At 35.7% G+C, this 17,443-nt stretch overlaps 1 protein-coding gene across 1 annotated transcript; it reads right to left on the reverse strand.

The window, feature by feature from the left end:
* Window positions 1-3,312: 3,312 nt before the first annotated feature.
* Window positions 3,313-16,666, reverse strand: LOC104080960 (serine/threonine-protein kinase Nek1-like; the record flags this gene model as incomplete). Its single annotated transcript, XM_009583528.1, has 11 exons — window positions 3,313-3,578; window positions 5,636-5,768; window positions 6,047-6,180; window positions 8,322-8,533; window positions 9,447-9,601; window positions 12,244-12,461; window positions 13,447-13,529; window positions 13,749-13,872; window positions 15,305-15,457; window positions 16,276-16,510; window positions 16,601-16,666. Coding segments are annotated over 11 exons (1,527 nt in total), but the record flags the coding sequence as incomplete, so codon positions are not given.
* Between the last annotated feature and the right edge of the window lie 777 nt (window positions 16,667-17,443).

Below are 17,443 nucleotides of genomic sequence, written 5' to 3' on the forward strand. Positions count from 1 at the left end.
GGCCCCCGCTGGCCGCGCCGCCCGCCGCTATGCTGCCACCTGGTGGTTGCACAGCGGCACCGCCGCCGCCCCGTGGCACATAGGCAGGCTCGGGATGTCCATTCTAAACGCTATCTTAAGAACTCACGGTTCAACTCTTGAGGACAGTCAGAGTTTTGAAAGGGTGTAGTTTCCCCTTCAAACAAATGTGAAAAAACAATCTTACAAAAATATTTTGTAAGTTTTCAACAGATTTGGGCAAGGTTGTAAAGCTTCAGAACAAAAGGATTAGTAGAGGATGCATGTTTGAATAAACATACAGCATTTATGCACAAATCGGAGCAAGAGGGAGACAGAAACGCTAAAAGCTGAAATAAGAATGACTGACAAATGATGTACATGTCTTAAGAGCACAGAGAACCTTGTCAGGAATATGGTACACTGGAACTTTGTTTCAATCAGCCGCTCACTTACCAGACCACGGAAATGTTAGTTACCTGCTTTGGTTCACGTTGCCCAACCAGGGAATACACTTTTCTGAAGTACCTTTTAGTAGCAACTTCAAATACACACTCAAAGTTCAGCAAACCAAAGAGCTAAAAGCCTCTTCAGGCTCTGCTCTGTTCTTCGAAAAAGATTCTAGGCACCAATGCTCGGCCTAGGATTACTGTACCTGTTCAGCTCAAAACAAAGCCAGGTAGCAGTCAAGACTCCATCTTCCTGCTGCAGGCCATGAGGACACATGCTCTCTTGTTCTGCCTCCCTGCTGGGGTTTTACTCCTTTCTGTTGAAGGTCAGAAAACTCAAGGCGTGCGTACAGCTATAAATAGCACAGTCAGCCGGGAGAGTCCAGTATCACAGACTACAATCATGTCTACAGGGCAGCACAACAGAGGCATTATGGGTTTGGTTTTTTGGAGTTGTGTTCTTTGGGGTTTTGGGAGGGGTGTATGTGTGGTTTTTGGTTTGGTTGGGGGTGGTTGTTTTTTTTTTTTTTAAAAAGATTCCTCATCTGAACTACGGTTGGCTTCAGGGGTCAAGAAGAAAGACTGAGGTCAGGGACATAATGTGAAATAGTTTACAGAGTATGTTTTGTGCCAAAAATACCATTCTATTATCTCAATTCGCTACTAGAATTATAACAGAAAATTCTTCATAGTGAATGTAATGTGAATATAAGCCAAATGCTCAACTGATTTCAATAAATTACATACAGACCAATAAATCATCCTGAAGTAACACTGTCCTTGATGTCGTTATAGTGTACTTTAAATAGGGATTTAAATTTCAGTTAAAAGTATTTTTTTAGCAGACAAACTAATTTACTGTGTCAATTTTAAATTAGCTCTTGAGGGATTTCAAGGATATCCAGTAGCAGTTGGCAAGTTTGAAGATTATTCTTGAAAAGCTGTGCACAATCTACACATATTTTTCAAATCATTAATTGATAAAAAGCTCTGTGTCTGTAAATCTTGAAGTCTGCAGATTACATCCATTTTTCTTACCAGAAGCAAGCCAACACACTGTGTAAGAAATGAATAATGTCAATAATGATATGATTTCAATTTAAAAAGAATTAAACACCCCCCAACCCTTAACTTCAGTAAGATTGTATCACCTTGAGAAAATTCAAAACCACAGAGCGCAGAATATACCAGTTGGTACATTTTCTTCTTTTATATGGTTAATCTATATCCTTTTAAATCTAAAGGTTTTGGGTCCTCACTTCCCCCAAAAGGTGGGCAAGGTATGATTTGAAAAGCAAACCTGAAAAAGGAAAATAATGCAGACTCATTCTTTATTAAAGTCTTTAGAGTGTATTTGCTAAATGTCACGGATGACGTAGCTCATGGGGATCATCTCTCTGAATAGATTATTCAGCAGTGAAAAGTGGAATGGAAGAGAAGCCGCGTGAAAAATCCCCAAAATTTGCTGTGGAAAGTTAAAAAAAAAAAAAAAAAAAAGAAGGGGAAGGAGAAGAGAAGCAGCCCTGTTTCCAACAATGATCATACTTTCTCATCAGATGAAGCAAGAGGTGTTTATCAAGTAAGTAAGGACATTAAAAAATTAATATATTAAAGGCATTTATGATTATTAATTTTATTCTCAACGCAGGTTCCCAGGATACAGCTGAAATAGAGTAAGTTTGGTCTACCATTAAGAATTGGATGTGTTTAAAAAAATTAACACTTTTCAGTGGGCAAAGCTTTAATAACACCACCATAAAACAATTATACAAAAATCATGTACATATTTTGACAGTTCTAAATAATATATATATACACACTTGCTTTTACTTTGTGGAAAAGTAACTTTTGACAGTTTTAGATTGTGACTGGCTGTAGCTGGGGGGGTGTGGGGGGGTGGATCTGTTTTTCTCCAATAGGGCAGGTGGAAGTTTGACAGTTTATCAGACTTGTAACAAGAGACTTATTGTATGGGTAAGCCAATAAAGCTGTTCCAGAGATGATGACTGGAAAAACAACAGCATACCTAATGTCTGCCCTGTATAGTACTGCTTTGACAGGAGGAACAAGGAAATGTGGGTCAGAAGAAACCTGTTTTTTCTTTCGGAGTGCTAGAAATCAAGCTACAAAACATGAGCCAAAAGATGAGAAGTATTGTGCCTGCAGTATTTCATTTTCCCCTGTGGCTGCTGGAGCCATGAGTGTGACAGTAAGAATTTAAAAACAAACTGGAAAAAACCCACTCATTTCAATTCAACAGCATACCATATTATCATTGACCAGATTACAAAATTCAAAAGAGCTAAATACTTGGGATTTGGGGAAGGGGTTGAGGAAGGGGAAGAAAAATATTCAGAAAAAAGTATTCTAGCTCCAAATGAATTTTACAATCTCAAAAAACCCCAGACATTTCAATGATGACTTAAGTACCAGTTTGCCTTGATTTAGAAACACCATTAAGATATTTCAGATGACACTGGTTAAAAAGTAACAGAAGCCTTCAGCTTCAAAATACAGTAATTTTTTTATTAAGAAAAAAGTGAAATACTCAAACTGGACACACTAGATTAAGATGCTATTAAAATACAACCACAAGGGTCAATAAAATGAAGTAGTTTCTTTATGTAGGTGTAAAGAGAGGCTATTTTAAGTATGCAAGTGAATAGCTAGATGTGGGTACTTCCACAAAACAGTAATGCTTCCAATTGCTTAACCGTACCAGCCAACTGTTGATATAGCAGAAACTGTTTTACGCTGTAGGTCTCAGTTTTGTATCAGAATATCTACAGGTGTTCTCTTCTGTATTTCTTTTGGAATTTGAGAGATTACAGGTTTTGGGGTTGTTTTTGTTTTGTTGTTGTTCTTTGTTTTGTTTTGTTTTTAAATTTTGGGCATCTAATATTTAAATGAACACATATGCAAGTACACACAAGAGAAGTGTATAGGTATCTCAGTTTTAAAAGGCATGTTTTTCCTCTTTTCCACACAATCAACATTCTTTTTTGAAGTCTTGCTCCTCCTGCCCCATGTTACATTCTCCACTACAATTTGTTATTCAGCTGTGCAGACTTCAAACACCGATATGTAGTACAGCATTAAGGAATTTCCTGAGCCAGGTTTATTCATCATTATCTGTAAAAAGCAGGAGAGAGGGAGAGACAGGGTGAAAAGGAGTGACAGACAGACACACACACACGCGCATACAAAATCAAGCTGGGGTTACAAAACAAACTAGAAACCACAATTTAGTAAGCAATAATACAAAAATTCACTAAGTCAGTCACCAATGAGGTGACTGTTACCAAAACTGCCTTGAAAGCACTATGTGTACAAATATTGAACAACACGTCATCTTTCTTGGATTAGTGAATTTAAGAGAGTTTCATCTCAAGTGGCCTGCTTCAGTTAGAACAACCCTCTTGGTAAAGAGCAATACAGATTTTTTTCTAACTTTTCTTATTTGAAGAGTGTAAAATTTTGAGACAGAAGCTCATGAATATGCTTCTCACTGTCACTTGTCCTCTATTCACCTTTATTAGCATAGGATTTTTTCTTTAAATGTCTGAAATTTAAGGAACTACTTTAAATGTAGTTCTTAGTACTAAAGTACTACATGTACTTTAAATGTAAAGAACCTCTTTTTCTTTACATTTTTGTATGCTACCACAGGTTTGTAAAATGCAGAAATAGAACTGAAGCTATTAAAAATAGCCACTTGTTAATCAGCATTTTGCAAGATGAAAGTTAGCTCATTTTAATAGGATTCACTCAGACAACAGCTTACAATCCGCCAGCATTTCAGCAAATTGTCATTTAAGCCTTTTAGTACTAGTTTTAAAATATCCTTAAGGCAAAGTGGCAAGGAAAAAAAAACTGGTAGCACTATAGTTACCATTTTCTTCTTGTTCTATATTGCCAGTCCTTTGGACACTTGAAAAATGAACTACTACAATGTATCTTTCCAATTCTGTCATTAAATCAATAAATTGTGGTTGAAAAAATATTTTTCAGACACTTTTCTGTCATACTTCTATAACACAGCATGAAAACAACACGGTACTGGTTATTCTTACTGACTGGTTCTATATTAGTAGCAAAGAAAAATTAGGAAAATGTAATTTGTATTAGAATTTTTTTTTTAATTATTATGTTTTTAAAACTACTTTTTAAGACTTGCCCCCCCCCCCAAGCATTTATATATAAAAACCATAGAAAGCCTAAATCTTATTTGACCCTTTATTCACTGCTATTGCAACACATTTGTAAAAGAATTTAAAAGATGTGTAAAGTAGACATTGGTTAACATGCATTAGAATGTTTTTTCAAAACTGAAATACATTAAATAGTGATCATTGCACACATTTCTAAAGCCAATATATAATGCTTCTGATTTATATTAAAATAATTGAGATTTTAATTTTTTTTTTTTTCTCTCCAGTAAAGACTTTCATCATTAGGAATCTAAAATTACATTAACTGCAGTTAAATTTTTGACATAAGAGAAAAAAAAAACCAAACCCATTTCTCATTGATAGTGGTCTGTGTGGTATTTCATAGAGTGACTGTGAAAGATCTACGAACTATCCATTTGCCTAGTAATCTGTGTTAAGCTAGGCAGGGCTCCCAAGCAAGATAAATTCTCTTCATGTATTTCTGAGCCACCTGAAAACTAAGATGGATGGTACCTCCACATCAAGTTCTTCTGAAAAATGACAGCTGTAGGATAAAGAGCCACATGAAATTTTCCTTTCAGAAAAGCAGTGATACTGCAACCCATTAAAAGTAGTGTTTTGGTAAGAACAATATTATTTTCGCTAAAAATTCATTAATTCTTAAGGTAAAATTGCTTTTAATTCTGAAAGTTTTATTCTAGACTTCCATCTTCCCAATCTGCATAACTGTTTTACAGTAATTAAGTAATTATACTGCACCTTTCATAAGACAACTATTATTACAGTTGACTGTATATGTACATGCTGTTAAATCAGAGTGGTCAGCATGCTAAATCAAAGTTTGCCACATTTTGCTGCAGGAATAAAAATACCCTTTGCGAAAAAAAATATTTTTATCAATTTCGCCAATCAATATTACAAAGCACAGATATGTTTTAAAAGTGTATTAGAACCTATTGTATATGACCAAGAAAGAACATAAGACAAGCCATAACTGCCAGGGTATAGTGAGATTACCTTCCTGGTAGGCTCCGTCTGCCATTACTAGGTGAAGTATTTTAGCATACAGGTGTTTGTGTTCATTTCCAAGAATAGTCTGAACTATGGTTGAACAAATATCAATATTTTCATCTTCATCTTCATGTATAGCCTGGCAGAAAGGACAATCCATGTTGCCAAAATTAAAATGGGTAGAGAATTAAATAGCTCAAATTTATTAAATGCAATTCATGGTTAAACCCAAAGTTTTCCTCTTTAATCCACTGGCATGGCATTTTCTCTGTTAATATTTTAGTGTGTCAAAACAGAATAAAGACTAAAGAAATAAGCATTGATTCTAGTCACACAATGCAGTTAGTTACTGGCACAGTAAGCAGCCCTAGGTACTTGTTTCTTAAAATATTTTCCACTTGAGGTTATCCCACAAACCTTTATTTTCTCATAAACTTCAATGAATTTATCAAAGCCTATTTCCTGCTCCAGGTTATATCTCAACTCTTCCAAATGGCTGAAGATACTATCACATTCTTCACATTCACTGGCAATCTCTCCATCACTATTATCTACAAAGAAAGAAAACAACAGTAAAAACCCCTCAGTTTTCCTACATTCTTAATGTTGTTTCTGTGGCCCTAAACTTGATATCCACACAGGCCTCTAAATGTAATGAAAGCAGGTAAGCTGAGGAGCACCAGACAATGTTGGCAGATGTTCTGAACAACCTGCAAGGAAATAGGAACAGTCCCTTTTCTGACAGCAAAGAAATTCTGAATCCCAAATAGGAAGCATCTAGCAATCTCCTAAAACCCCATTCTGATAGTTAGCCATAAGGGTATTCATACTGAAGGAAAACAAGGTATGGTCTTAAAGAAGACTTTTATTTAGCAAAGCAATGTTAGTAGGTCGACTTCCATATAACCATTCCACATATTTCTGAGGTGGAACTGATACAGGGTTCAGTGGCTGTCCCATGCTAGGGAAAAGAGCTCCTTAATGAAGCAGCTGTCTTCTAGCAGAAAATAAGGACATGTATATTAAGAATCAGTTATTTAATTCCTGCACTGAGATGCATCTTGTTCCATGGAGCAAGTCTAAAAAACCCAGTACTAATTTAGCTACAAAGTTCCTCATTCTTTTCTGAGTGCATCTCCTTTGTGTAGCAAATTCAGTATGCCAATTGGTGCAGTAAGATATGCAAAAGAAATCAAGATGATTTTGCTTATAGGCTACAGAAACCTTACAATTAGGTTTGTAACAGTCAAACATTAGTAAGTTTAACAAAAGAAGGATCTATTTAAAAATACAAGATAGAATCCCTATGTAAAATCCTGTTATAAAATGCAAACTTCCTTAAATAAGTATTTGAATTATGAAAGAACTTGTCTTCTACCCAGGGAAAAATATACAACTTTTTAGATTTCAGAGCTTATATTATCAAATCTTAAAAAAAAATACATAGTATTGCCTGGTAGGTCACAGACTTCGTGAGTTAGTACTAAAACTCTACTAACTTTCAATCCCTATATATGACTAGTGTAAGGTATAATCCACCAAATCATATCCCTGATTCAAGTATCAACAGTCACATCAGTAAGAAATTATCATTGAAATAAAAGGAAAAGTTGTATATGGGTTAAACACCCATTAGATTACTTCTAATCCTGTATTTAACTTCTGGGTCTTGAACAGATTTGGTTTCAAGTTCTGTCTGTTCCCCTGAGTTTTGAAGGCCTTCCTCACGCCCCCAACACTGAAACCTGCAATTCTTATGGAATATCATGAATCTAGAAGGTGGGACACTGACACCAAATACCGTAATGCTTGCAACAACAACAGAATCACAGAAACGGATAGTATCATATATTATCAGTGTATAACATCAGCACTGTCAAAAAATGAAAGAATATGGTATTACCTAAGTTTATTTTACCTTAAAATACTTATTGGAATGTATTATATAGATATCTTACAGGTATATTCACAGATTTTAAATTTGTTTAAAATTGTCTTCAATAAACCAAAATTACACAAAAGCTATGTTTTAGATTAGTTACTGATTGTCTACATCTTTTTACACCTATATTTCTAAATGCACTTTATTTTACAGCAGTAGTAAAGTACTTGTATTTCAACCAGAATTTAAAAAACACTGAGACTTCAGGACACCATTGTGTATAGCTAATGCAAAATGCTAAAAGCAGTAATAAATTTTTCTGTCTCATTTTTAGTTTGACTGCATTAATAGCTATTTTGGTCTAAGGGCAAGGTTAATAATTTCATGTTCCTTTTGACTGCCTGTTAAATTACTTAATTGCAACGTAAGCTGGATCCCAGATACTCCAGTCATGTCAATTGCTATTTCTTTTTCACTCTTACATTGCAGTCATGAATTATTCAAAATATATGATGTGCACAGAGTCTTTGATCTTCCTTGAAGACAAGTTTTAGACAACTAGAGAAAAAGTGACTTATAATCACTGCCTAACAAATACCCAACATTTAATTTGCAACATTGAATGTTGCTTAGATGTTGACCTTAACATTCAGAAAGTCTAAATATTATCTGATTTTTTTAAACTTCTGTATAAAAACTATTAATGAGAGCTTTACTTCATTATAAGTATGCAATGCAAACCCATTATTCTGTGTTTGAATTGTTAACATCAATAAATAACTTATAAAACAGGTGTAATAGAAATTATACCTGACTGCCATTCTTCATTAAGTGCACTTTCACTGCTGGGGTTATTTTCATCTCCTTCATCCAGCTCTGTACCATTTGTTATGCATTCAATGACATTAGCCTTTAAAGTAGACTCCTCCTCTTCACTGAATTCCTCACTAGGCTGCTCCCTAAGCAATTGTTCCATTGAAGCCCGGAGTTCCTGCAAATCTGTATCTGCCTCCCCAAACATACTAAAAGAAAGTGATACAATGTATTATATGAAGTATTATGTAATTAATACTTTACAAGACAAACCCTGTAGGAAGAGTTCATTTCTTTTGTTAAGCCAACAAACTGGAAAGCAAATGTAGCTGGAGGAGGAAGGGGGGGGAAAAAAAAAAAAAAAGAGAGAGACAAATATTTGTGTCCTCAGTCCAACATGATTACAGCACTGATAACATTATATCGTGCAAGACACGGGGAATAAAGATTAGCTAAACAGATACCAGACCGTTTCGTAAAAAGATGATGATAGGTCCTCAATTCAACTTGATCAGTAAGATAATTTCAGAATCATTGTATTCGTGCACTATTAGAGAACCCTGGCAAGTATAACATTCCCAATCCAGATAAAAATATGTGTGGAGCAAAAAGAGATCTAGATCTCATCAGAATAGATACACCAGATGGTATTATCCCTGCAGACTACACAAACTGCAGGGAATAGTCAAGAGCCAGGGTCAGGTTTTGAAGCCCCTGAAAGAATCTGGGGGACTTGAAGGACATCCCAATACAACAGTAGAGAAGATAGATGAGCGAGATTCCCAGAACATACAAAGAAAGGAAATACTCAAGAAATCTTTATTTCTAGACGAGCGGTAGCCATCAACTTTGATCTGCTTCAGCGGAACACAAGGTGCAGAAGCCAGACAGAATAGCATCTTGGATGGAATTTGGAAAGGAAATTCAGACAGCTGTTGTAAGCAGTACATCCCATTAGCTTCTCAATTCTCTGGAACAGGACTCAAAGTAAATGGTGATTCAATACAGGATTTTTAAAATTTGGGTAAAAACCCCATGCTGGTATACTGTGTAATTGTGTCTAACCAAAAATATTCTTGATCTAAGATGCCTGTTGAAATACTTGATACTTGATACACTCACATATCCTCAGAATCAGAGGGTCCTTCTTTGGCTTGCTCATCTTCCGTATCATCTATTTCAAGATTATGTTGATGCTGCACATCTGCTACACTGGGAACATCGACTAAAGTTCTGTACAGTTTGTAAAGATCCGGGAGCGAACATGTTCTCAACATCTGCAAAGGTAATAGAAATCCTGTTTGGTAACAATACTAAAGACAGTCTGAGGTTACAAAATACTCTAATTTTAGAGATTTTTTTATTTTGTCCTTTTTCATTTGAAGGTCAATTTCAAAATAACGATATGTCCAGCACAGATACTCTAATTGTTGAAAATTTGACATCTTGAATTTTGCCTCTCAGCTAAAAGGAAAGCATTCCTTCTGCCTTTACAGGCTACAGCGACTGAAAAGCTTTAAGAACATCAACTGACAAACATATCCTGGGTTTGTGCAGATTTGTTCATTACCTTGACAGCTATCTAAAGAAAAGGAACATCGCAGTAGATAAATAATATATATATGCGATTGTTTACAATGTATGTAAGTCAATCACTTACAACTTAGAACCATTTTAAGAAGCTGACAAAGGAATATTTTTTAAAATGTCATTTTATTATTTCTCTAGGTTGGTCACTGGAAACAGTAATTGTTGTTTATGGTATATTTCAAGGCAGTTCCATAGCATTAGAAAGAAGTTCATTACAAGTATTAGAAAGAAGTTCAAATTACAGTAGTAATTTGTTGCAATGGAAATAAAGCAACATGGAAACAAAGTAACTGTTTGCTCAGTGATCTACCAGCTCTCTCTTTTAAGAAGTCTAAGAACCCCCCCAAAATTACTAAATATTCATCATAGTATTAATAAATTAAGAAGCAAGACTAAGAAGTTTTATCAATAAGCCTCACCTTCCTTCAGCATAGGTCTGAATACATGCACATTCAGTGTTTGCCTCTAATGAAAACCCCTAAATTTTAATGACAAAAATAGTTCCTCAGCTGCAATTTATACCAGCACAGTGTATTCATATACATGCTCGAATATCAAATCTCTGTCAGCACATGGCCAGAACATTATCGCCGTCAAAGGAGTAACCACCCTTTTTGACCACTACTACCAATGTGAAGGAACAATTAGAAGACTGACTCTACCTCATCACTTGAAAGTTTCCAGGTATTTTGAAAAATGTTTCTTTTCCTACTAGGCTACTTCTGCTAGCATACAGACCTGCCTACAGATAGGACACTAACTCTGTCTGCCCTGCTCCCTGCTAAAGGTTTCCTTAGTTTCTGGTAAGAGCTGCCGCAGAAGTATATTTAGGAAATTTCAGGAAGTTACATTTGCAGATACTGCAAAGAAGTACTGAACATCCTCTTGTTGCAACCAAATGAGGAAAGGGGGTTTGTTGCTCTCTTTCATCAAGTCTACTGCAGCAGTAACAACACATCTGTTGCTTTTCTCCAAACTCTCTGCTATTATTTAAGCTCATCTGGTACTGCATTAACAATTCTGTGACAAACACTTATGGCACAACTCATGCCAAATATGGAGTAACAAGTGACATACTGAAGCATTTCATATTGATACACTGAAGAACTTCATTATAAAGCATATCCATTACTTTCTAAATCTGATAAGGATACAAAGAATGTTCATCTTCCCCCTACTCACAAGACAGTTTTTCTCTAATCATTGTCTAACTGCCAGATAAACAGCTTCATAAACTAGTGAAGTTAATGATACACTGACTCTTGAGGAATAAAAATTAAAGTCATAAATCCACTTATGTGAATATATGGATCTGTGAAAACAGATGCAAGCTTGACAAGAGGCCTTATTTTCCCACAGATGCAAACAGCGCTATTCCTGATATTATGCTTCCTAGCAATTCATCAACCAATAGATATTATTCAATATTCAATCAATCACCAATAGTGCAACTTCTTTCATAGACTCACAAAAAAAGGTTGGGAGTCAAAAGAAGAAACATTCTTCCTTATCTGGCATTCCACCACCTAGGAAATCCTTTACTACATATTGACTTGCAACACAGGTATGCAAGTTTCCAGAGAACCCTTTGCCACCATTGTTTCTCCAAAAAGCAGCTGCTCTTTCATGCACTTTCCTCTTTAGAACCCAGGCAAATATTGCACGTAATTTAAGAAGTCTGTTTCATCTACTAGTTCCATAACTATTTTTAAAATATCTTAAATTCCTATCAAAACCACATTCCACCATCCTATGCTCATTTCACAGACTGTGAGCTGCCACTCAATCCTATGTAGCTGGTCAGGAAACACCTTCAAGAAAGCAGTTAGTTCCATTCACTCTTCTTCAGTCTTCCTGCTTCACAGCCAGAACCTGTTCTAGTTGGTTAAATCCTACAGGAAAAAAAACCAATCACTTGGTTGCCAGAAATGACAAGATACCTTTGCTGATCTGTTCAGCGTTTATGTTTATGATGGCAAGATAGTGATAAGTCTGAAAAACTGCACAAAAGGGAGAAAACAGATAGGGGAAGTTAGGAATTTCCTCATGAACTCCCTCAGTTACGTCTCAGAGAAGTGGTGGCATTCCTCCATAAACACCTGGACATAAAATGCTGAATGGTGAAACCAGGAACTCTCACTGCCGCGCGAGCCCTGCTGATAAAATGAACGCACTGCAGTCATACTGCAGGGCAGACATGGCTAGACAAATACAAACACCTGATGAAACAGTTAGGCCATCTCTTCTGGCCTCATTCAGCCTCAATAAGAAAATAAGAATAATATTACTATAGAACAACAAGTATTCCATTTTAGTTTTTTAAACTTGCCTTCGGATCGTTTGCATCAAAAAGCCCAGTAGAAAGTCCAATCAACAATGAACTTTTGCCTTTATTTTTTGCTGGTGATATGGAACGTGAACGAGGTACAAAAGGCTCTTCCTGAGAAGACTGAGCTGACAGAACTGGCGAGGCTGTTGGTACAGCTGGGGGCTGTATTACCCTCTGGAATAAGGGTTCAGGTTGCAGACAGTCACTGGAACAAGTTTCTGATGTAGTAAAAGAAAGTCCATTACAAATCTAAATAGATTAAAAACCACAAGTTCTTAAACAAAAGGTGATTAAAGTGAATAAAACTAACTCATTTCTGTTGTACAATTAAAGGGGAAAATAGATAGCACTGTAAAAGTATTAAAATATCTTTGGATTATTTTAGTAAACACACTGTAATATGGAATTCTGCCATTTTAACTTTTTTTGAGAATACACAGCCCTCAGCTATAAGCCTGTTCTGTTCTCATGCCTTCTAGTTTCTCATTATCCAGTCCATGCCCGAAATTATGGTGTCATCCATTTTCATCTTGTTGCTTCTTGCCTTATACTAGATTTCTTCAAAGCTACCTCAACATAATTTGCCCAAACACTGAAAAAAAAAAAACCCAGTTTGCTTAAGCCACCCATAAATAGATGGAATGGTATCATCAATGATACTTGACACTATTGCCAATGTATTTTCTATTCTACTGTAAAATATACAGACCTTCTGAAGTTACTTCAAAGACCTCCAAGAGCAAGCAATTCTTCTATGCAATAAAGATAAAAGATTATCACTAGCAGCCACTTAAAATATTTTTTTATCCAAGCTGCAGCTCAATATTAATTTGAGATGTCTATAAACAAAACAACACTTCTATTAAGTAAAATCACCAGATTTCATAACATTTTAAACAGTCATTTTAAAAGGTCGTAGCATTCAGAAACTTGACATTCACTTTTAAGTATCAGTGTGGGCCAACGCCCTGTTCATCTACACATAGTGTAGCTTTGTTACATGTTTTCTTCCGAAGTGGCAAAAATAACACCCACAATTTGTCTTCCTAATTCATCAGAAATTTGCTTTTTAGAAGTATGAACTAAAAAAGAAAATGCAAACAGAAAACTTGCTCTTCCGGGGTTAGTGAAGAAGTGAGAAGGGATGGCTCAAGTACTCCATACTGCCAGCTACAATAAACAAAACAAGAGACTTCAACTGACCTTCTGGAGCTTCCTTTTGTGGTTGCACTTTGTCAAGCATTACTTTCTCAGAAGCTGCCTCATTTCTTCTGTCATGTTGGGCCCTATTATAAAATACCACATCCAGGGGAAACACCATGTAAAAATAGTCATTATTCTACTGAAAAAAATCCTCAGCTACCAAGTGCAGTAAAACTAACATGGCAGACAAGCAATGAAGCTTTAACTAAGCTAAACATTTTAACTGATGTATCTAAATCCTACTCAGTTAAAGCTAATTGTTTGAACTGGAGAGAGGGGGATCAGAAGAAGAGAGTACTTACTTATCCTCTTTCTCTTTTACCCACACTTCATTAACAGTGATGGGAAATTCCTTATTCTCCTTACTCTGGTGCTTTTTACCTTCTTCTGTTTCTTCCAACATCTCTGCTTCCAAATCATCAGGGTCTAGAATTAATAAAGTCATATACCACATTAAAAGTGAATCCCAACCAAACAAAAAGACAGGAGAGACTACACATCTTAAGATTACACTTAAATCCTTCAGATTTAATAATTTTCTGCATTTTGCAGAAACAACTGAAGTTTTATCACCACAGAGCTAAAAGTTTGTTTCTGATACAAGAAAAGTATCTTAAAGCTCCAGTGAACTGCATTTTCTAAAACCCCCCCCCAAACATCAGCAGGGTGCTGGTGCTGGTATCATACAGGGGAAAAGATTCCAGCAAGATTGATGGGGAGAAACAAACAAAAAACCCAACAACAACATTGAAGCATTTTAGAATTCCACTTGTATTCTAGAGAGTTCTCTATAAACACACAAAAAAGGTTTCTGGAAATTTACAAAATACATTAGAGAATCAAATTACAACACAGGCATAGAAAGCACTTGGTCCTACCTAAAAGGTGTTAATGAAAAACTGCACATTACTTATGGGAAGATATAAAAGTATACAGGATCATTACTTTCCTCATTGAATTAGAAAACAGATTGTAATTAGAATTACTAATGAAATGACTTACCATCCAGCATAATAGGTTTGCTCTGCACCTGGGTAGGTCCAGCTCTTTGAGATTCTTCTGGTATAGTCATGTCAGACTCTGTGATATCAACTGGTACTGAAGACTGAGCTCCAACTGTAGGAAGAGCTTTCTCTTCCTTCTCCTCTTTTATAATTAAGGACTGACGATCTCCTTCTGCGGTACCTAACACAAAATTATTCTATTATTTAAACAGTGCTTTGACACAGTTTGATAATAAACTACAATGTGACTACAAGGTAAGTTGAGAATTTTTGTTTCTTTAAAGGAAAACAGAATAGAAAAATTTGCATGCTTTTATTACAACTATTATGAAGAGGAAAGCCAGAAATATTAAAATTTGAATTTTACTTGCTACATTATCATTAGTACAAGTTTATATTTGGAATAAACGTAAGTCCTTTTGTCCTTGGAAAGGACAAAGAGCAGGAGTTGACCAGAAAAAAAATCTGCTGATACGATAAGTCATATGCTAACAAGAAGGTTATAGGACCTATGTAATGCAGTATTCCTTTTAAATGCAGACAGCCTTTTAAAAACCAGAGTTGTTTCTATCAATAAGCAAAGTCCAAGACTTTTCAATAAAATGAAGATCCTTCCCTTTTGGCACATCCTTCTTAATTTCTTACCACTTCACTGAGTTTGAAATATTTTGGCGTGTTCCAGTATCAGCTTGTGCTGACATTTAGAACATTTAGACCTGAGGCAACACCCAGAAGTGGAAAGCAAGAGCGAGGATAGGATATGCTTCTGTGAGTTCAAAATTGTTCTCTGTAGACAAACTGGCAATTTAGCACTTCCTACACTTGCAGTGCAGATAATTACCAGCTGTGCTTACCACTTATTACATCTAGTTCCTCGAGTAGGTCAGTTTGCAGCTGCAACTCTGCTTCCCCTAGGATCTTCAGGACTGAATCAGTAGGGCTTTTGCCCCAGACCTTCCTGTGGGGTTCACTAATATCTAATCTAATTACATCCCCCAGAGTTTGTCCTGTCGGGACACAAACACAAATATAGAAACTTTTAGAAATTAGAAACTTTTATTCACTTTCTATATAATGAACAAACAACTAACCTCCACAAAACTAAAACCTACAAAGCCAGACTCATGCCACCTCACCCCAAGTCAGACAGCCTAAAGACTGTCCTGAAAAGTCTAGAGTTTTACTTCTGTCAATTCCATTTAATAACAAGAATTATTCAATGCCAGTTAACATCTGCAACTTAATAGCAGCAGGAGATCTTTCCAGCAATTCAGGCACTCCAAAAGAAAACAGCATGAGAAATGTTTAAAACTGGCATGAGATGGTCTTAACTTTACCTGAAATGGGAAACTAGAAAGTCTCTTGTCTTGCTATCCTTCGACATTTGTTTCTGTTATTTCTCCCTCCAAGGACAAAGGAGGATATAAAGCAACAAAGAATAATAGAGCAAAAGAAGAAGTTTCTTGATCTTCTAATATCCTAGCCATGTAAAACTACTATATTATAAAGTAAGTCTGTCCCATTCTCAATGGTTATTTACTTCTACAATGTGAAACTTAAAAAAAACCCTCAAAGACAGTAACCACACACTTAATCAGGTAACTATTTGTTGAAATTAGGAAATTATTTGTTGAATCTCCTTCAGGCCAATGCCTGTGCCTTATTCCTTATGCAAGGGGATATATAACCACCTGTTTTTTAGAAGCAGATGACATGCAACTGATAACAAGACTATAATAATAAAGAGTATTTGGCTTTATAAAAACAGGCACTACACATGGTAAATTGATTTACTAATATCATGGTGACAAAAAAAAGTACTTACGGTCTGTTCCGGAGAGAGAATCTTCCATTGATAACTGAGCTAGAGGAACTACCAACTCAGATGCCCTAGATTCCCATTTTTTGCGATCTCCTAGAAGTGGATGGTCACCTTCTTGTTGTTCCTTACCATCTTCAGACCCAGCTGATTCAGAGATATTTTTACACTCCTTTTTATCTTTCTCATCTTCTTGAGCTTTAAGATTTTGATTCAATCTTCTCAGTATTTCTCGTTTATTCTGAAATAAGGGCCAACATATATCACTTAAAATAGTACCTTTCTTAAAAGGAAAAGACAACTAAATCAAACTGAATACAATTTTACATACTTGCATTGCAAAATCTGGCTTTTTTATTTCCTCCTCAGCTTCCTGGATAGTAGTTACATTTTCATCCTTTAAGTCCAAGAAGCATGAAATACAATGTAGAAGAATACGTCAGAAAAAAATAATCTTGACAATATTAATAGACATAATAGTGAAAAATCACCTCTAAAACCTTTTCATTGACAACTGCAGATAAACTGAGATGGAATGTATGATACCTCTATTTTTGTGGGGCTTCCCAAAGACAGAATTTGAAGGGCAGCTTCAGGCTTTGAACCATTCTTTATCTGAAAGTGGTGAGCAAATGAATCGCATTCAGTTTAAGCAGATAAGTGAAGGTTCAGAGCATGAAACATGTAGAGATAAAGCTAGATATGACCTCTACAGCAAAATGCAACCAAATTCCAATGCTAGAAATGAGTAATTCTATAAAAGAACAAAAAAAGTGGCAAGGACAGAGTCAAGGAGCAGCTGTAAAGAAAAGCAGAAGGGAGAAGAGACAACTTTAGTGGTTACAGCATATATAATGTCAAGTCGGTAAAGAACAAGAAAACAGTAGTTCCTTGATATCTGAAAACATATCAGAAAGCCTGCCCAGATTAAGTTCATTGAGATTAGGCAGATGCAGAATTACACTAAATATTCCATTATGTGGTGCATTTTTCGGGGAAGCATTCTGCATTGTTCTTAATCTGCCTCAATTATGGGAGCAATGAAATTTGCATAAGACCTACCAGGCTTCCAAAAGCAATCAATATGAACTTCATTTAGAAAGCATATTTACTTTTCAAAATTGTAAAATAGTAAATACATAAAATAATCAAACTAAAAATTGAAGGAAAAAAA

The sequence above is a fragment of the Fulmarus glacialis genome, unplaced genomic scaffold, assembly GCF_000690835.1.
Source record: "Fulmarus glacialis isolate BGI_N327 unplaced genomic scaffold, ASM69083v1 Scaffold50048, whole genome shotgun sequence".
In the NCBI taxonomy this organism is placed as follows: Eukaryota; Metazoa; Chordata; class Aves; order Procellariiformes; family Procellariidae; genus Fulmarus; species Fulmarus glacialis.